The sequence below is a fragment of the Oryzias latipes genome, chromosome 21, assembly GCF_053564925.1.
Source record: "Oryzias latipes strain Hd-rR chromosome 21, Olatipes_Hd-rR_3.1".
NCBI lineage: Eukaryota > Metazoa > Chordata > Actinopteri > Beloniformes > Adrianichthyidae > Oryzias > Oryzias latipes.
The window spans coordinates 18,267,044-18,287,825 of NC_136257.1; the positions used below are offsets into that span (position 1 = coordinate 18,267,044).

General features: G+C 41.4%; 1 protein-coding gene across 5 annotated transcripts in view; it reads left to right on the forward strand.

Annotated features, from left to right (window-relative positions):
- The window catches only part of slc4a3 (solute carrier family 4 member 3), a 70,157-nt gene extending 53,905 nt beyond the window's left edge, over positions 1–16,252 (forward strand). For all 5 annotated transcript variants that reach the window (XM_023950911.2, XM_023950912.2, XM_078939422.1 and 2 more), the window contains 14 exons: positions 1,238–1,421; positions 2,165–2,270; positions 2,452–2,636; positions 3,355–3,574; positions 5,054–5,272; positions 5,355–5,503; positions 5,578–5,772; positions 6,939–7,130; positions 7,520–7,609; positions 7,688–7,854; positions 7,948–8,201; positions 10,007–10,176; positions 11,686–11,859; positions 16,017–16,252. In XM_023950911.2, coding sequence (XP_023806679.1) covers positions 1,238–1,421; positions 2,165–2,270; positions 2,452–2,636; positions 3,355–3,574; positions 5,054–5,272; positions 5,355–5,503; positions 5,578–5,772; positions 6,939–7,130; positions 7,520–7,609; positions 7,688–7,854; positions 7,948–8,201; positions 10,007–10,176; positions 11,686–11,859; positions 16,017–16,094 — 2,383 coding nt within the window. In that variant the 3' untranslated portion in view covers positions 16,095–16,252. The remainder of the gene's footprint in view (positions 1–1,237; positions 1,422–2,164; positions 2,271–2,451; positions 2,637–3,354; positions 3,575–5,053; positions 5,273–5,354; positions 5,504–5,577; positions 5,773–6,938; positions 7,131–7,519; positions 7,610–7,687; positions 7,855–7,947; positions 8,202–10,006; positions 10,177–11,685; positions 11,860–16,016) is intronic.
- The last annotated feature ends 4,530 nt before the right edge of the window (positions 16,253–20,782 follow it).

Here is a 20,782-nt window from a genome sequence, read left to right on the forward strand (position 1 = left end):
ATTGAAATTAATAAAGTTTGGCCTCAATTACAAAAGGGGTTTATTCAGACATACCTTTGGTTTGTCTGAAGATTAATAACCCCTCTTGTTAAAGTAAAATATGTCCAACACAAGAGGCCCTCAGCTCTCATCTGCCTGCCCAGCTGTTGGACAGGACAAGTAAAAAAAGAAAAAGAAAATGAAGCATGTTTTGAGATACAAATAAATTAAAAATGCATTTTGTTAACTCAAAGGAGGTGTTTTATTCTTTCTAGGTATGACAAACACACCAAGTTGGACATTTTTACACAATTGATTTTTAAAGAAGTACCATAAAAACAAAATGGTTTACCTCTAAGATAAATAAACTGCATCCACTGCTGGCTGATGAAAAATATGCTATGGGAACTTAAACCACATCTGCTCTGTTTTCTAAGCCACAAACCAAATCTATACGTAGCATCTTGCAGCATCTTCTTTCTAAGTATGACACAAACACTGATTTGGACCTTCAGAGCATTTCCTCATAAGTGAAAGTTTTAAAGTAACAAACAATTAAATAAATGATTTTAAGATTAATAAACTGCATCCACTGATGCCTGGTAAAAATATGCCATGGGACCTCAAAAAATGTCTGCTGACCTTAGCACATTTCTTAGTAAGAAAGTATTATAAATAATAAAACAAATGGTTTACATCCAAGATTATTAAACTGCATCCACTGCTGTCTGATAAAAAATAAACTTTGGGAACATAAACAGATCTGTCCTTCTCAGCCAACAACAATTCAGCATCTAAATACCTCAAAGAAGTTGTAATGTTCTACTTTTTCTAAATTTAATAAATACACAGATTTGGGTTTTAAACATTTTTATAAATAAAAACGAATCAATTAAAAAATAATAACACAAACAGCTAAAAGAAATGGTTAACATCTTAGAAGAGTAAACTGCATCCACTGCTACTTGGTTAAATTTGCTGTGGAAACTCAAAATACATCTGCTGTTCTTCCAAGCCAAAAAAAAAACCCTTATCAGCTTCTAATTAACCCAAAGAAACTGTGTTGTTCTAGCCTTTTTAAGTCTGACAGGTCAAGATTTTTCACTTGAAGATAATTTCTTTGTTAAATCAAAATAATGAGCTTCGAATACATAAAAAACACAAGAAATTTCATTACAAATAGAAAATTCAACATTGTAACACTGAAATATGAATGGTGGTACTCATACTAATTTATTTTGTTTGTTTTCCGCTACAGCCACCCAAGTGATATGAAGCATCGCTTTCACCGCCATCAATCGTCTGGCAGTCTTCATGCCAGCTTCAACCACAACCATTCCCAAGACACCAGTCAGCCACTGGTGGCAGAGGAATCAGAAGAGCATCATGAAATCAAAGGGCCAGTTTACGACCCCAAACAAGATGTTTTTGTCAGCCTGTTTGTAAGAATTCCTCACATATTGCTTTCTCATGTGTTAACATCAGTTAAGAGTAACTGCTACACTGATCATTGTTTTTTTTCCCCAAGCATGTTATTTTATAACCTTTAAGATATGAGAGCTGAGTGATGAAAGGCCCTGTCAAAGTTGAAAGAGTGCAGGCAACGAGCACATGCTGTGTTTTGACAAATTTACAGCTGGTGATTAAGCGGTTTTGACAGGCTCGAACCAGGATAATAGAGCTCAGCTATCTAAGTGGACAGCGATAAAAGCCACGCTGAGCTTTCTTGTTCTTCTGTCTGGATAGCATTAACTTTTAAAACTCACCAATGAATTTAGACATAAGTAGGTTCACTCAAACTCCTGATGTTAGGCCGGTGGGCCTCTGTATTTCTTAGACGCACCCCACCATGAGGTCAGATTTCGTGTGTGCAGCTCTTGAAGTCAAAGACAAAAAATCGCCCCCACAACACATGCGTCGAGTTATGTTCTTAGTCAGTCCACAGGTGCTTCTGCTTAAATCCTCTTGATATGTTAACTGTCGAAAACGTGTTGGGAGTTCCCCCCAAAAAACACTTCAAACATAAAACAGTTTTGTCGTTGTGTGGTTAAAACTGGACAAAGTCCTTAGTGGGAAAGGAGCTGATGTATACATTCACACGTTAATTCTGCATTATTGCTCTCACGCACTGTTCTGGTTCTTGAGATTGTCAAGTGGGAAATCTTTGTTCTGTTCTTGCCACAAGAAATCCCTCCACCCTCTGCCTGCTGAGAGCCATCACGGTGCCGCCAGATCCATGAAATTGCTTTCCAAGATTCCTAAGGATGCAGAAGCCGTCATTGTTTTAGTTGGTAAGTCTAGGGAACAACTAGGAAGGAATTTTTTTTAAAGACAACCTTAATATATGAACATCCAATTGCGAGGTACAGTACAGACCAAAAGTTTGGACACACATTCCCATTCATTTGAATAACTGTATTATCTCCATTTTTATGGAAAAAACATGTATAAATATACTTCCTCCCCATCAAGGCTGTGTTGACTTCCTGGAGCAGCCAGCGATGGCCTTTGTCCGGTTGAATGAAGCGTCCCTGCTGGAGTCTGTACTTGAAGTACCCGTACCCGTACGATTTATTTTTGTCCTGCTCGGCCCCAGCCAGTCCAATGTGGATTATCACGAGATTGGACGCTCCTTTGCCACCCTTATGTCTGACAAGGTAGATTTGCAACCTTCTGAAAACAAGATTTGTAAAATGTTGAATGGTTAATTGAGACAAAAAAATGGGATGCATAGAAAAAACACAAATAGAAATTGGTTCAACCATGACATACTCAAAAATTAAATTAAATAAAAAAATCAGTCTGTAGTATAAGTCGCAGCAGCCAAATAAAGCATAATCAATAAGAAAATTATCATATATAAGGTGCACTTTTGGGAGAAATTTATTTAACAAAATACGGGAACAGACATTCATCTTGAAAGGAAAACCATGCATGCTTCACTACATTAACACATTGGTGCTTATTTACCTTCATGAACTATAGGAGGAATCTAGCATATTAGCACAACACATGAATAATTATTCAGATAACCATAGTTAGTATAAAGAACATGTTAGCAAGTTAAATATACTCTTGGTAACATTTTGAAATAAGGGTCCCTTTATCAATGTTATTTGATGCTCAATTAAGCAATAATTAACCATTAAATAAAGTGATCATATTCGCCAACCCTTGTAGACTTAGCTGAGCTTCTTCTTACTTTTTTCTCACAGATACGCACACCCACATTGCTCTCTTGCGGTTGTTGCTATTAATTAAAAATAAAATCACATATTAGTCACACTTAACTATATTCAGAAAAATATGGTACTGTTTATATTTATTCTCTTTGTGGTTTAGGTCTAGGATTACAATGAGCTCTTTTCCCCACAGAACTTCCACGAGGTGGCGTATTTTGCTGACGATAGGCAGGACCTCCTAAATGGGATTAATAAGTTTCTGGACTGCAGCATTGTCATTCCACCCTCAGACATTGAAGGCAAAGACCTGCTGAAGACAGTGGCCGACTTCCAGAAGCAGATTTTGCGCAAGAGGAGGGAGAGGGAAGGGAAGAAGCATCACCCCATGTTAGGAGCAGAACAGGACAACAAAGGTGCTTTGTCAAAGTGTGTAAGAGACCATTGGACGAAAAAAAGGAAAAGAGACTGTGTGTTTTACATAGCCCAATATTTGTCACTATATTAAATATTACTACCCAATTAAAAGTCAATTAGGTGGAAAGGGATTATGTGAAATGTTTTGGACCAATTGACACTAAAGTATTTGATTCGTGTTTAAGATGGCGCCCATGGTGTTCTGGACCATGGAGGAGCAGGGAGGAGATTCGATTTGTCTTCTGCTACTGTTTACCCACGCATGTCTGCCACCTACAGTTGAAAGAGGCTTTGTGCAACATGTCGAAGCGGTGCACAGCACTTAAATTGGGCACGAAACGGTTCGGTTCATTGCCGGCACTCTTACAATATTGGATATGGATCACCATCATGTAAGAACAATTGCCTGGGTTTATCTTTATTTAAAAAAAAAAACCCAGACGATTCCTGATTTGATAAAGTTCGACCTGGTTTGTGTGTTCAATTGGCCACGCGTTTTGTATGTAGAGCCCGAAAGCGGTTGTAAAAACCTGTCATTATGCTTGACCATGTGTTTTGTACATGGAAGCACGAAACATGTGTTTTTGAATGGAAGTGGCCGCTTGAACGCATCGCCGAGGGCACAGTGAACGTAGCTCAACAATGCAAATACATCCACCTTTTAGATTTGAACAATTAGATCCACAGTAACAATAGTTTGTTGGAATATTGGTTTTTAGTAAACGTTTGACTAAAGCATATCGGGTAGATGCTAATGCTGGCATAGGATTTAGGGGAGCATACATTTAAAAGAAAGACAGCAAGGAGGACTATGGGAAAATGACAATGCAACTAGGAATCCAACCATTTTTAAATAAAAGAAGGAAAAAAAGCTTAAGCAGTCACTAGTGTTTGGAGTTGCATTAAAGTTATAAAATATATATATCTCAAATTTTTTTTTACTTCTAATTTTACTAAATGAATAAACATTAACTAAAACTACAGACTTAAGTCCAACACGTCTCTTTTATAAATATATTCATATTTTTGTGGTTGTATGTATTGTGTGTGGGGTCAGTAGGGTGTATGTGTGAATGTAGGGGAGGGCAAAGGTTCAGGTTGAGTTTTCATTTTTTTCTCTGTTTTGTATTTTGTCTTTAATTACAAAGCACTTTGAACTGCAATATATGAATAGCGCTTATTTATTTAAAAAAGTTTGATGGATTGAACAAAGAACAATAGAGACCAGGGGTTTTTAGGGGGCAATTCAAGACCAACAACTGTTTCATAGTACGATGACGCGCTGATACTGTTTCAATTTTATTCTCAAATCAATTCAAAATCTCAAAGAATGGCCACCTTAATGGAAGAGGCTTTTGACAAAAACAACACAACAAAATTTATGTCCAGTTTTTTAGTTTTAAAGATTAATTTACAGCAAGGACATTTTTTTGCTCCAGCACCAAAATACATTCTAAACTATATATACTCTCACAAAGATGTGACTCCAAATGAGGAGGAGGAGGAGGAGGACCACGAGGTAGACCCATTGACACGCTCTGGTATCCCATTCGGGGGTCTGATCCACGACATCCGCCGGCGTTATCCACTGTACATAAGTGATTTTAAAGACGCCCTGGACATGCAGTGCATTGCTGCGGTCATCTTCATCTACTTTGCTGCACTATCCCCAACCATCACCTTTGGAGGCCTGCTGGGTAAAACGGACACTTTTGAAGTGAAGAAAAGATAAATTGTGCGCGTTTGGTTAAAAGTAAATGACCCTTTTACTTCTTGCAGGAGAGAAAACAGAGGGGATGATGGGAGTGACTGAGCTCATAGTCTCAACAGCAACTCTTGGAGTTTTATTCTCTCTGTTTGCTGGTCAGCCACTCCTCATCATTGGCTTTTCAGGACCTTTACTGGTTTTTGAGGAAGCTTACTACAAGGTACATGTCTGATGGTGCAGAAAAGTGACTATTTTAAAGCAACTGGTCCATTAACTGTTTCCTGTCTTCTGCAGTTTTGTCAGGCCTACAAGTTTGAGTACCTGACCGGTCGAGTTTGGATTGGTTTCTGGCTCATTGGCATCGTTCTGGTGATTGTGGCGGCAGAGGGCAGCTTCCTGGTCCGCTACATCTCACCCTTCACTCAGGAGATTTTTGCTTTCCTTATATCCCTCATTTTCATTTATGAGACATTCTCAAAGCTATTCAAGGTAGCTATGCTACTTTTCCCCAAAGTATAGAAGTTTGTTTTTATTCTTAAATTGATCCATTTCAGCACGTGATCAAAGAGTCTGGCTAAAAGGCAGAAAAACATTCGAACACACAGGCTAGCACTGGACTTCAGTTTTCAGGCGGTTTTCATTCAACAAACAGATCAATCAATCAATTAATTAATTAATCGCTTATTTAGCACCTTTAATCAACATGCCGTTGAACTCAAAGTGTTAAGCAAAAATGACGTATATAAACATTAGTTAAAATTAAAAACTCATTAGAAACATTAGATTAATAGCAACAAAATAAAACCCAAAAGAAAATCAACCAAAAAAAAAGAAAAACGCTGTGGCTAAAATTTGAGGAGGCACTGCATAGATTGGAAGATACTCATGATAAAAACCTACATATATATATATATATATATATATAAAAGCCATATCAATTATCTTCTATAAATGAATAACGATTATTCCAAAAACACTGTGACCCATTTTCCGCCTTCATTTAACTATTCTGGCCACTTCAAACAGCTAACAGCTGGATTTCAGTCATAATTACATACAATTTGAGAAACTCCCGTTTTACACTGCAGAGAAAATTAAAGTAGATTAAATATTTACATGAGGATTGGTCAACAATACTATAGTCTGTGAAGTAAAAGGGAAGAAAATCTTTTTTGTAAATGCAGAGATGATTGCTAATCGCTAAAGCTAGTTGTTAGCATTTCAGCACAACTGTAGGGTGCGTTTCACATAGACTGTAACGTCATGTGACGTTTGGAATGCAACAACACACTTTTTTCACAATTTGATTCCCTAATTTCTGGGTCACAGTTTTGCTGCGGTTTTACGATTTGTGTATTACAAAACAACAACATTCAGAAAAATCATTTTGTTAATTCACCCATAAGAAAGTAACAATGAAGAAATAGCTTGAATTGACTATTACATGTTTGACATTTTCAGCATAAACATACAGGTGTGCAGTAGGGTTGCTACGATTCCATTCCCCACGATTCGGTTCAATGGTGTTACATACAGTTCAGTTTCAGCCCAAGAATTGTGGCATTCCTGTATAACATTGATGTATTGTTATGTGTGTTAGAAATTTTTGATAGTAAATATAGTTAAAAATGGTGAGACTGTCTTCTGATTTCCAGGTGTTTAAGGAGCACCCCCTGATGGCTGTGTACCCCACGGACACCACTGCGGCTACAGGGTTTCCAAATGAAGACAATCTCATCTTCAATCAGCCCAACACAGCTCTTCTATCTTTGGTGCTCATGATGGGCACCTTCTTTATTGCATTCTTCCTTAGAAAGTTCCGAAACAGTCGATTCTTAGGTGGGAAGGTGAGACCAACTTGCCTTTAATATTAATCGGCTATAGTCAGTCACCTATAGGCTGTCTGGTTATGGACATAAGAATTTATACCCAATTATTAAATTAACAAAATATTCATTAAAAAAACAAAGAGATAAATTTAACTGGCTGGATCGTTGGAATATAAATTGATTGATCAATTAAGTCAATTAATTGCGTTAAACCCCTGCTGTGAACAGAACCATAGCTCACCTGTCAGTGAACAGAGAACTTTGGTTTAGGTTTTAGGTTTAGTTCCTCACCAGAGTTTTGATAAATATCCAAGGAAATAACTTCTAACCAGACAGCTCAGTATAAAAGCACCCTAAAGCTTTTTGGCATTTGGGGAATTAACATTTATTTTTCCTCATCTTTCCAGGCCAGGAGAATTATCGGGGACTTTGGCATCCCTATCTCAATCTTAGTTTCAGTATTAGTGGATTACTCAATCACTGACACCTACACACAGGTAACTCTCACAGATGCCAAATTTAACCCTCATCAACCCCAACCCTAAACCATACACATTACCGCTGTTTTGTTGCAGAAACTCAATGTGCCATCAGGCTTCTCAGTGACTTCTCCTGATAAAAGAGGATGGTTCATCAGTCCATTTGGTGACAAGCAGCCCTTCCCAACTTGGATGATGGGAGCATCCGTTGTTCCAGCGCTGCTTGTTTTTATTCTCATATTTATGGAAACTCAGATCACTTCGTACGGACATTACGGCAATCAATAATATACTTGGTTTGGTGTAATATAAACAGATTCCTTACCTGTAATTGTCTTGTTCCTTACACTCCTCAGATTGATAGTTAGTAAGAAAGAACGCCGGCTGATTAAAGGCTCAGGCTTTCACTTGGATCTCCTCCTCATCGTTATCCTCGGTGCCATTTGCCCTCTTTTTGGCCTTCCCTGGCTCACTGCAGCCACTGTGCGCTCTGTCACTCATGTCAACGCTCTCACTGTAATGAGCAAAGCCACAGCTCCTGGCGAAAAGCCCATGATCCAGGAGGTGAAAGAGCAGAGGCTCACTGGACTTCTTGTGGCTGTGCTTGTGGGTAAGACGAAAACAAAGGAGGGGATTGTCAGGTGTCCATTGAATGCTCGTGAAAATGGGTTTTCGAGAGTCACACAAGGTCAGATGGTGATTTCAACTAAGAAGAATTTCAAATTGTCTGACATTCACAGCTTTCTTCTCTGTTTATTTTTTATGGCTTGCCTTCAACCAAAGCCTTGCCAGATATGAAAACAGGCACACCTTTATCCTATTTAACCATTTGTATCATATTTGACACATGAATTTCTGAGACCCCTTTCTAATTTGTATGCTCCAAACTTTCCAAAACCCATGTACATACTTTGGTTCATGTTCTCTGTCTTGCAGTTCATCATCATTCCACTAGAGCCTTTGCTTTATTTAAAGACATTATTCCATGCTGTGCCTAAAACCGCTACTAGTGCACGACCCCCTAGCATCGCATCGGGGCGCGCCCCACTGTTTGAGAAGCACTGCACTAGAGGCAGTGGAAGGGCTTTTCCTGCTCATTTCAAAATGGGTGCTTCCATATAATGACAAAAACACTAGTCAGGAAACAGTTTGCTAATTTTCAAAATTTTATGGTGAGAAAAACTCATCTACTGGTGTTTTTTTTAATGACTGTATTGAAATAATGCAAAATTTATTGTATTCCTAAATTTTAGACAGTGAGTAAATAAGGTGCTTTTTTACTGAACACTTATGGCAATATGCTTGCATTTTTAACTGACACTCTTGTGAGCAAAAACTTACCTAATCACCCAGCATACCCTAACTGAAACTATCTATATCTCCTAAAAATGATGTTGCACCATTTTATGTGAATTTTATCAAGGCGTTTATTGAATTGTGATGTTTTTGTTGTTGTAATTCTTTGGAAAAATGGGGCCCTCTGACTTTAACTCACCTTATGCTATCTTATCAATGCTCAACTTTGATGCACACATGTGTAAAGCAATTAATAATACTATTTTAGTTAAATCTTTAACAATGTATCAATTTTTTTTATCAGTCATACTGCTGAGTTTCATTTTCTATATAAAACGTTAAAACGGTTGTTAAAACTGGTGAGCTAGCTTAGTGCTAATATCAGTTAGCATCACGTTTTGTAGACTAAAGCCCGAGAAAAATTCTGACAAGCACAAAGCGATATAGCTATATTGTTTGTGAATAATTCCAGAAAAGTTAGCGTGGAAAAAAGCATACCAAAACCAGACCTCTACACTTAACCATGAAAGCTAACCAGTTTCTTGCACGAGTTTGAATGTTTTAGTTTAGGCTGAAAGAAAAGTGGCGTGGCTAATTGTGGAGAACATTGTGTTGACAATAATATACTGCAATTTTCAAGTTGGGAGACAGAAAGGGGAATGTACAGATTGTCATCTCTGCAGCGCTAGCGTGCCCAGACAATCATGGGGTTGTATTACTTAATCCCAGCTTGATTATTTCACTTTATTTCACTTACTATTTGCCTTCAAATTGAGCTAAAAGTCTTTTTTTAAACAAAATGTTGATTTCCGACATAACTTTGGTTTCATCCTCTGACCAGCGGCTTGTTTTGATTAGGATCCTAAATTGATGTTTTGGTAAAAAACCTCTGATCCTGTTTGGTGGTGAGTCATTATAGCTTGGCTGAATAAAAATCATTTTCGGGTTAAGTGGAAAACTCACTGGGTAGTCTCAGAGCATCACAATAAGGTCAGACAAACTGTGAGTCAGTTTTAAATAAACACATCTGACATTTCTGTTTTTAATAAAAACATCTGCCATTGCAGAAAAATCTCCATGTGTTCGGTATCATGCCTTTAACCATTTGCTGCTTCACAGGAATGTCCATTGTGATGACGGATGTTCTGCGCCTGATCCCTCTTGCTGTCCTGTTTGGTATCTTCCTGTACATGGGGGTCACATCTCTCACGGGCATCCAGCTGTATGAACGCATTACACTCATGGTCACTCCTGCCAAGCACCACCCTGACCACATCTACGTCACCAAGGTAACAGCTCTGTTGACATGCGCTCAGGCTCTATCATCAGTGGGAAAATGGAGAAAACCAAATTCCAAAATGTAGGGATCTCAGCCAGAATCCCAATCGTTCACTCGCAATGCTTCACTTAACTCTTTGAGAGTAAATGTCAGTGAAGTTTATAAGGCCTATATCATAATTTTCGTTAGCCTTTCAGAGTAAACTATATCCATATATATGATAATATAACATCTTTGGCACACTAAAGAACATTTTTTGCAGCTCATTTTCCTACCCTGAAATAAGAGGTCATGATCACTGCAGCTTCGCCTTTCTCTCCTTGTGGGTGCCGCTCATTTCATGACGTCAACCAAGAGCCGTTCTCGGCAGCGTCTCCGCGTTTCCCCCATGAAAAACAAACAACATCTGAACTTTTGCAAAGATGGATGTGCATATTGTGGAACCATACAAAAGCGATTTGATGATCACTGTTAGCTCTGAAGTCCAAGAATATTATACTTTTAAGCAGTTTTACCTGTTTTAGTGATGTTTTGATTACTGCCTAGTCATATTACTAAACACAACAAAGACGTTTCTCTTTGTTAGCTAAACCTATAAAACAACTGCATTTATACGGTAGATTACCGTATTTTCCGGACTATAAGTCGCACTTTTTTTCATAGTTTGGCAAGGGGTGCGACTTATACTCCGCAGCGACTTATATTAGAAATAAATTGAAATAAATACATTGTTAACCCTCCTGTAATGTTCATTTGTGAGGAACAGAGATGATGTTCCTGGGTCAATTTGATGTTTGAGGTATGTTAAGTGTTAAGAGGATGTTAAGTGACTCAGAGAATCAGCAAACTTTTTTTTACAGTAAGATCTTTAAGGCTAACAACATAATATTCTATTTTCCAATGATTTCATAAATTGAGAAATGCAATAAAAATGAAAACTGTTTCTACAAATACAGGATGAAAACAGAGTATTAGTTAGCCAATGATGCTTCATGAAAAGAATAAATAAATAAGTTTGAAAAAAAATTACTGTGAAATTATTAGATAAACAGTCTGCTATGATTGTGTCATATAAGGTTGTGAAAGTTAAAATGCGACTTATAGTCCAGTGCGACTTATCTGTGTTTTTTTCTACTTTATAATGCATTTTTGGGCTGGTGCGACTTATACTCCGGTGCGACTTATAGTCCGGAAAATACGGTATATGCATCTTATTAAAGCTATATTTTTGAAAAGTCAACATTTTTAGCATTTTGCATGTGAGAATAAATCAAAGGAAGACTTTTATCATTTTAGGATAGAGTTTATAGAATTTTTTGTTCTTCATAATTTTTAACAAAAAAATAGAAAGGAAATTCTAGATTTCATTACTAAATGTGACACAACATATTTTGGAAATTTCCACTAGATGGAGCTGAAAGAATTCAGAGTTCATAATAGTGAGGGCTTTCATAGGCAATGTGCTTGATTCATACATGCACCTTCTGTGACTTGAAGCCTGTACTTTTTTGTGTCTTAGGTGAAGACATGGCGCATGAACATGTTTACCATCATTCAGCTGACGTGCATCGTGGCTCTTTGGGTAGTGAAGTCCACTGTGGTCTCCCTGGCATTCCCCTTCATCCTCATCATGACAGTTCCTCTGCGCCGCCTCATCCTTTCCAGGATATTCGAGGAGCGTGAGCTCCAGGCGGTAGGCTGGAATCACTTTGTTTCTCACAACCCCAGATTCTAGATCAAATAGGTGGAATATGGCTTTTTGTTCCTTCTAATTTTTAAAGTCTCTTTGAGGAACTTAGTTTCTGATCAAGAAGGACGTTCCTGTCTTTGAATCTTGACACAGTCACGGTGTGGGAACTTCAGTCTAGATCTGACATTTGTACAAAAACCAGGAGATTCTGAACATCATTTAGCAGCTAATTGGCGAATTCTTCAACGACAAAAGCAGATGTTTTTTTTCCTCCTTACATGCTCTGGCCAGCAGAGCACTAATCAAACCTTAATGGAAATCCTTTTAGGATCAACTCTGGAAACATCTGCAGCAGGAAGGGGTGGCATTACTCTTTGCCCCTTCATGAGAAAACTCTTTATTGTTTCTGACCTCGGCACAGGAGTCGCTCCCACCGGACTCGGCGCACATTCTTTGCATCTCTTCATATGTAGATCACCTCTCCAAATGAGCAACCAGGTGTGAGTGCTGATGCGAAACTGAAATGTGTGCGGAGCTTCTTCACAGGGGTGTGACTCGTTGTTTTTCTTACCAACATTTTTTTCAATCCAAGATGAGCTCAATTCTCTAACAATTTTAAGAAGAAAATCAAATCCAGTTAAAAAGAGACATTGATTACAATATTAAACTTCCGCTCCGATCTATTTTCAAAGCATTCTCAGAGGTCTTTTAAATATGATTATGCTGTATTTACCCCAAATCAAGTTTCTGCATAGTAGCAGCTCATTAGAAATCTGCCGCAAGTTGTGAGCGAAACTTTTTCTATCATTCATAACTGAGAGCTCTCTGTTGACACCCTCTGCTGCAAGAGCAGCTGTTGTTCAAAATTTAGAAATTTGTCCCTTAGTTGTGGGCAGGATCGTTGACCCCGCCCCTTCTTCCTGCCACCTGTAATTAAGCTATCTGTTTCCAAGCTCTCCTGCTAGCTTACAGCCCTTCAAACCTCCAACCTAACATCAGCGATGCAACAAAAATGGTGACGATTCTGGAGCTTCCCAGCCGAACAGTTTTGAGCCAGATACCAGCTCAGACGAGGAAAACAAAGACATTTATGGATCTACTACAAGTGGATGCATCGGACTGGAGTACAGCAGGGAGCTTTTGGGCCTGCCAGCGTCACAAAAACCCTCTTTTTTTTAACAGCCTTTTTTTCGTCTGCTCTTAAATAACAATGATTTGAATAAATAAATAAATGTCAGCCCAAGGTTCAAGTAACTTTGAAAGAATTCAGTCTCTCTGGTCTCCCATGGCTAACTCCGTGACTTAGGGGGTGGGGGGGCCTGGTCGTCGCTGCTCCTTGCCCTTTTGCCGTGGGCTGGGGTGGGGGTCGGGGCCTCCGGTGCCTGGCGGGGGGTGGTGGGGGCTCCGTTGGTCGGGGGGTCGGGTCCGGCGCCTGGGTGGGGCGGGCTGGGGCGCTGCGTGGTCCTCTGGGCTTGGGTGTGGGGGTGCGTGGTGGGGGGGTGGGGTGGTGGTCTGGCTTGGCTTGGGGGGGTGGTCCCTTTGCCTGTGCTGGGGGGGGGTTGGCGGGGGGCGTCGCTCGGGGGGGGGGGCCCAGCGGCTCTGGATGGGCTTCCCACCTACACCTGGGGCTGGGATCGGCCCTTCCCTGGCTCTGGGGCGGGACGGGACAACCCTCTTGGGGCCCCCGGTCGCTCTGGGTGTCATCCGCTTTGGCTGCGGGGTCTGGGGGGGGTCTTCTCGGCCCTGCCTTGTGGGGGGGAATTCTGGGGGAGGGGGGGGGGGGCACTATTGGTACGGGGCAGGGGGGGTTGACGGGTCGGGGTCTCCGCTGAGGCCATCGGCGGTTTCCCCGGCCGGTCGGCTGCCTCGGTCCCGTCGAGGCCTGACCAGAGCTCTTCTAGGGCCGGCGTTTGGGGGTGGGGGCCTGGGCTTGCTCCGGGGGGGGGGCAACGCTTTCTGGCTCCTCTCTCTCTGTGTGGGGGGGGTGGTGCTGGGCCTGGGGTGTCGGCGCCTCCGGGGGTGGGGCCCCTGGGCTGGGTGGGCCTGGCCCCCTTTCTTGGGGGGGGGGGGGGGGGGGGCTGTTTGACCACCGGGGGACAGTCTACCAGCTGTCCCCAACTTACCCCCTTCCTCATATAACCTCATAATAGGGTGAGGGGGTGGGGGGCTTAGCCTGCGATGAGCCTTGGGGGGGGGGGGGGGGTTACTAGGCAGTGGCCCCCCTCCTATGGTTGCCGTATGGAGTGGGCCCCCCCTCTTTCGGTTTTATTTGCACCTTAGACATGTAGGGCCCTTGGTAGGGGGGGTGCTTGGACATCACTGCCAGCAAGCAGCGGATGTCCTCCTAGCACCCTACCCGCCAATTTTAACCACACCTTAGACATTTAGGGTCCCTTGGTGGGGAGGGTGAGGGGACGTCACTGTGAGTAATCAGGAGATGTCCCCTCAGTGCCCTACCCGCCAATTTTAACTGCACCCCCCTTAGCACACACACCCCTCCCCCCTCAATATATACATTCCAACATAAACACACACACATGCACACACACACCCTCTCAAACACACATACACGCACACACATTTTGCAAGGAAGGTGGGACCTAGGACCATCTGTCCCCTGCCTCTTCCCTGGTGGGGGGGTACGGGCCCCTTTGCGACGGCGGCCGTGTCCCCGGGGTGCCGGCTTCCTGGGCCCGGCGGTGCTCTCTCCGCGCGGCGGGGGGGTTCACATTACATCTGAGCCGGGAGTGTTCGTGTCCCTGGGGGGTGGGTTCTGGTCCTTGCTCCTGAGCGCTGGGCCCCGCCAAATTTCCAACTGTGGCCGAGCCTGGTCGGGCCATATTTACAACACCCCATGTGGGCCCTCTTTTTTCCCCGGGGTTCCCCCCTCTTGGGCGGGGGCGGCGGGCCCCTGCCTCGCTCCTCCCTGGACCAACCGTGGGCCGGGCGGATGGCTGCCTGGAGTGCGGAGCGGGTCTCCCTTGGGGGGTCCTGGCTCGTACCTGGGGTTGGGGCGGGGGGATGCCCGGAACTCCTGGGTGGTGGTGGGGTGCTCGTCTGGGGCTGTGGGCGTCCTTCTCCGGTGGGGCCCTGCGTTGGGTTCTCCCGGCGCGGCGGGGGGGCTGCTCTCCTGGTTGGGCTGGGGCGGCGCTCTCTCTCCCTCCGTGCCTCCCTGCTCTCTGGCTCTGGGGGCCTTGCGGCGGTCCTGCTGGCCCTGGCCTGGGTGGCGGGCTTGGTCGCCCGGGCGGCGGTTGTTCCCTGCCGGTTCCCGTGTGGCGTTGGGGGGATTCCGGCTGCCGCTGCTGCTGCGGTGGGGGTCTTGGGGTGGGGATGGCTGGGCACTCTCCCTCCTTCTTTCCACGTTCCACCATCCATTTTAGAAGAACATAAACACTCACCTGAGCACAGGTGTTAGCTCACCTTTGCACTAACAGTTTGCATGACTGAATGACTGAAATATTTCACACTAGTTGGTTTTAAGGCATAAGTATGCGTGTGTGAACACTATCTGTTTTGTATACATATCGACAGGTGGACATTTTTTGCAGCTAGCAGGTGTGTTTATAACATTTGAGTGTGTGTGTGGACAGGCTCTGCCCTTATTGTACTACATTTGAACCTTACCATAATGATTAACAACCAGTAAACTTGTTGCTTTATGCTGCTTCATGGTCTTATCCCCCTTCCCCTCCTATTATCACCCCCTACCCCCCCTCTCTCTATCGTCCCTCTCTCTTCTTCCCCTCTTTCCTTTTCCGTCCGGTCCAACACCAAAGATTTTCAGACATGATTGAAATTAATAAAGTTTGGCCTCAATTACAAAAGGGGTTTATCCAGACATACCTTTGGTTTGTCTGAAGATTAATAACCCCTCTTGTTAAAGTAAAATCTGTCCAACACAAGAGGCCCTCAGCTCTCATCTGTCTGCCCAGCTGTTGGACAGGACAAGTTAAAAAAAAAAAAAAAAAAAGAATAAATAAATAAATACTCAGAAATGCAATTTTAAGCTCAATTTTCTTTAGCTAACAAATTTTCTCCATCATCAAAAAAAAATGTTAACACAATTTTTAATATGAGTGGGCCTTTAACAAACAGACCAAAATATTACATTGAAGCCATTCTGTTTTTTTAAATCTACTTTTTTTTTCTTTCCTTTTCAGCTGGATTGTGATGAAGATTCCCCCAATTTTGACGAAGACGGCAGAGACGAGTACAACGAGATCCACATGCTAGTATAAATTTAATGTAAATCCTGCCGATAGAAAGTCTGTTCCTTCTCTAGCAGCTCTCACTGATCAAAGCACACAAACCTCTTTGGAAACTGGACTGACTTTGGTGATAAAGTGAAAAAAGAAAAAAGCTGTTTGTTAAACACTATTAAATTATTGCTGAGTTAGCACGTTTTTGCCTTTGTTTATGCCAAATGTTAAAATCACAATGTTGATGTTATATTGACTTCATGCCCTAAGATTTATTTATTTGTTAGTCAAAAAGCTAGCAGGTACCTTTGGAAAAATACCCAAAGCAAAAAAAACACATTTTATCCTTTATGTCCCTTTAATTGTTCTGCAGGTTCTGAGCACACATGCAATTTTGACTTCTAGGACGACAAAAGAGGATCATTTTTTTGTGTTGTTCAAAAAGTGTGGTATCATCCAAACTAGTAATTGTTTAGATGAGATGAACAAAATCCCCAAAACCCCTGAGTGATTGTCACTGCCTGCTGTTTAGCTGCCTTTTTTCCTCTTTGCCACTGTACTGCCATTGTTTTTTCTGTTGCAACGACATGCAAACAAGGAGTTAAACGGTCTTTTTCCATTTTGTGCAGACTTTGGAAGGGGAGCACTTTAACTGAGCAAAAGTTCACATTTGTTGCTGCCAGCCGCCCTGCCCTCTTTAAAAAGTAATTGTCTTTGAAAGCCAAACATCTCTGTAAATAGAGAGGTGAGATGTATGATTGTAACTTGTAAGGTTATACCCTCAGGCCCCCTCAGTGAATCCCCTCGATTTACCCCATATATATATATATATATATATATATATATATATATATATATATATATATATATATATATATATATATATATATATATATATATATATATGTATTATCCCGATCTTTATTTTTCTACTTTGTCCTATCTATATATATTATTTTGTGATGGACTTTTTACCATGTAAGACTCTCAGTGGTGTTAGAATATGAATAGCTTACAGTGCTATAAGAGTTATTCTAATATATTAATAAAAATGAAGGAACATCAACGCAGTTTGTTTTTTATTAAAGTGAAATTAGGTGTGCTAGATTATATTTGTCTTGGATATTTAATTTTTCATTTATGGGATGAACAATTCCACCCACTAACATTAGCTTCTAGAAATGTATTTTGACAAATTGTGAGACTTCAGTGATGCTTTGTATGCTCCAAACCCCCCCATGCAGAGCCATGGGGGGGGGGGGGGGGGGGGGCAGCATTCCAAAAACAACAAAAGCAATGTTTTTTTGGTCTGATAAGAAAAACAAATATAATCAAAATAAAAGTTTTAAAAATACATTTTTTTATCCTTTCAGTTGTGATGGCTTTCCACTCCCTGTGTTTTGCCCAACCCGCCTCACCACTGTGCTGCAGGAAGGAAAAGGATGGTTTTCATCAGGGGGAAAAAAGGAACAAAAAGACAGTTTTTGATTAAACAACCTAGACTTGGCTTGTTGCCAGCAGAAACCCCTCCAGTGGCTGATGGGCGCTGTTCAGTGGCTTGAACTAATTTGCGAGTTTGCTTCTCTTTTAATTTCTTTTTAAATCCTTTTTTTCTGAAATTAAACAGGACAAAAATTGCAGAAAGCTGGCAAACTCACAGATACTCAAAAAACATGTTGACTAAATACATTTAATTTGTTGTTCTTTAAATGCCGAATATGAATTCTGCATTCATGGTAAGATTTAAAAATGTGTCGTTACATCTGTGTTTTAGGAATCCTATTTTCAATCTCTGTAAAATTAGCATTCGTTTAATATCTGTAGTCTTTAGATTTATTATATTTAAGCCATAGTTTTTATGTCAATGTGTAATGGGCTTTTTTACATTTAGAGCCTATTTAAACCCGGTTTCTTTCTTTTCAGAATTATCAGTTTTTAGGAAAAGATCAGATATCAGTGCACAGTCTGTTCTCTTCCAGGAGTATCTCTGTGATGTAATAAGGCAAAATGTGCTCATTGATCACTGAAGGCATTTAACCCTTGTGCTATCTTAGATGACCCCACCCTTACATTGACGTGTTCTCCCTACCATGACAAAGGTGGATAAAGGTGGAAAGATTTCATGTAATCCATGGACACCAGTGAAGATCACAAATCATTGAAGGAAAAAGGTTCAGCGCACTGTCTGGTGGGTCCAGATGACCCAACTCCTAATGTTAAAGTGCCTAGGATAGCACAAGGGTTACACAGAAAGGACAACAAGGTTTGCAAAAATTGCGTGACTATGCAAGAAATCACAAACATAGTTTTTTTTTTCTGTGACCAAGATTCATTCAGCATCAGATCCTTGGAAAAAGGTGAACATTGACTTAAAGATTAGGGTAAGGAAAGAACAATTTCATCACATTGAACACGGATCTCTTATTTAAAGGTTCATCCAAAGAAAGATATGGCACTCACATCACCTTGGCAATGCACATTCTAGTGACCACTGTCAATGAAAAGTCTAATGAAACGCATGCGTGTTTGGGGCTTCTGCTTTCAAAAACCTCCCATTCATGCTTCGCTACACAAGTTTTTAAAACTTTTTTCTGGCTCTACGTACAAAACGCGCGTCTATTGAACGTACTTTGAAAGTTGAACCAGTGTGTTAAACCAACTTCCAGAATTTTTGAGAAACTCTCAGAACTTTCTAGAACGTTCCCGAACATTCCAAAAGTGGCTATACAAGTATAAAAGCACAGGTGTCTCGAACCAAGATTCCAATTCGTGTTATTGCTGACTGAAAGGATAACGATTCGTAGTTGAAGAGAAGTTATTTAATTGATATGGCATCAAGAGGTTGTTTGCATCCAGCTGATTCATTCTGCTACGTGTGCTGACAATTCATAAAGACAAGAGCACAACAGTATTCCGTGTAAGCAAGTCGTATAATGTGCGCGGCCTACAATCCTATTGGATGGCGCCTATTCCTAGACATTTCATCCCGGCGCATCGAAGCTGTGTTGCTTCACTACCCTACCCGTCTCTCCCGATGGCCACTCTGTGCATCTCAAAGAGGACTACACCAGTGTCAAGATGTTGCTGAGTGCATTAAAGTATGACGACTATGGATGAGAGGTCATCGGGGACTTAAAAATGGTGTCATTCCTCATGGGTCTTCAAGGAGGTTTCACGAAATTTCCTTGTTTCATCGTTCTCTGGGACAGCCGTGACACTAAAGCGCATTATCGCAAAAAGGACTGGCCACAACGGACCGAGTTTACTGTTGGGAATAGCAATGTGGGAGCCGCTGATAGAACCTCATACAGTGCTTATGCCACCGCTGCACATCAAGTTTGGCTCATTAGGCAATTTGTCACTGCTCTTGACAAGGAGTCAGCAGCATTTAAATGCCTCCAAGATCTTTTTCCAAAGCTGTCTGAGGCTAATGTCAGGGCTGGTATCTTCGTCGGACCAAAGATCAAGATGTTCATAGAATGTGAGGATTTCACAAAGCTGTCAAACAGGACAGAGAGAGCGGCTTGGAGCAGTTTCGTTGCAGTTGTTCATGGCTTCCTAGGTAATCACAAAGCTGAAAACTATGTGGAGTTGGTGCAGACTCTCATAAATAATTACGCCAAAATGGGATGCAGAATGTCTCTGAAAGTCCAAATCCTTGATTCGCATCTCGACAAATTCAAGGAGAACATGGGAGCTTACTCTGAGGAGCAAGGCGAGCACTTTTATCAAGATATATATAAGACTTTGAACGTCGTTACCAAGGACAGTATAACGAAAACATGATGGGGGACTACATTTGGGGGCTACTTCCAGAAAGTGATTCACAGCGTAATCGTAAATCTAGAAAATCTACACATTTCTGAACCTTGTTGAGTGGTTTTCGACTGTGTTTGTTTAGTCCTTCTGCAATTTTTGTTTTTACCTGATCATAATGACGAAAATGAATAAAAATTGTTTTATTTTCACACAAAAAAGAGTTTTCTTCTTGCTGTTGTCATGAAAGCAAAGTTTGTGCTTAATGAAGTCAATTTTTCACATACTTTAGACATAAGCAATTGAAATGTAACACTTAAAAGCCAGGAACAAAAATTGTGTGACATAGTGAATTGATCATGGAGGAGAAACGAATAATTGCGGTTTGTGCCCAAATGGCATTTTATGACAACAAGTCTTTCATAGAGCTGTGAAAGAAAAAGCCTTGTGCAAGATTTGCGAGGTTTGCGCCGCTTTGACATTTCGTACCAGGCCTCTTCCAACTGAAGGTACATGCGCTAGTATCGGGAAGCGACAGACTACTTTGAATACCATAGGCGCTAAAAGCACATTCTTGAATGTGCATTTGACAACGGGCATCACATGCTCGGCATGAACGTAGTTTTCACTTTTGTAATCGTCTCCAAAACAAAATAGATACCTAATAATTCACCTAATAATATGACATACTTCCACATCCTTGTTATCATGTCTGCAGCTTTTGAAGTACCATGTTTTCTCTCTATTTAAAGGAGCGGCAGTAGCTCAAAGTGGCAGCAGTGGCTCATGCGTTTGAGCAAGTCGTCCAATGATCGAAGGGTCGGTGGTTCGATCACAGCTCCTCCCAGCCAACTGTTGTGGTGTCCTTGGGAAAGACAGTGTGGCTCCACTGGTGTATGAATGTCCCAGTGATGTTCAGAGAGGCAGTAGGTGCAAACTGGCAGCCACGCCTCTGTCAGTCTGCCCAGGGC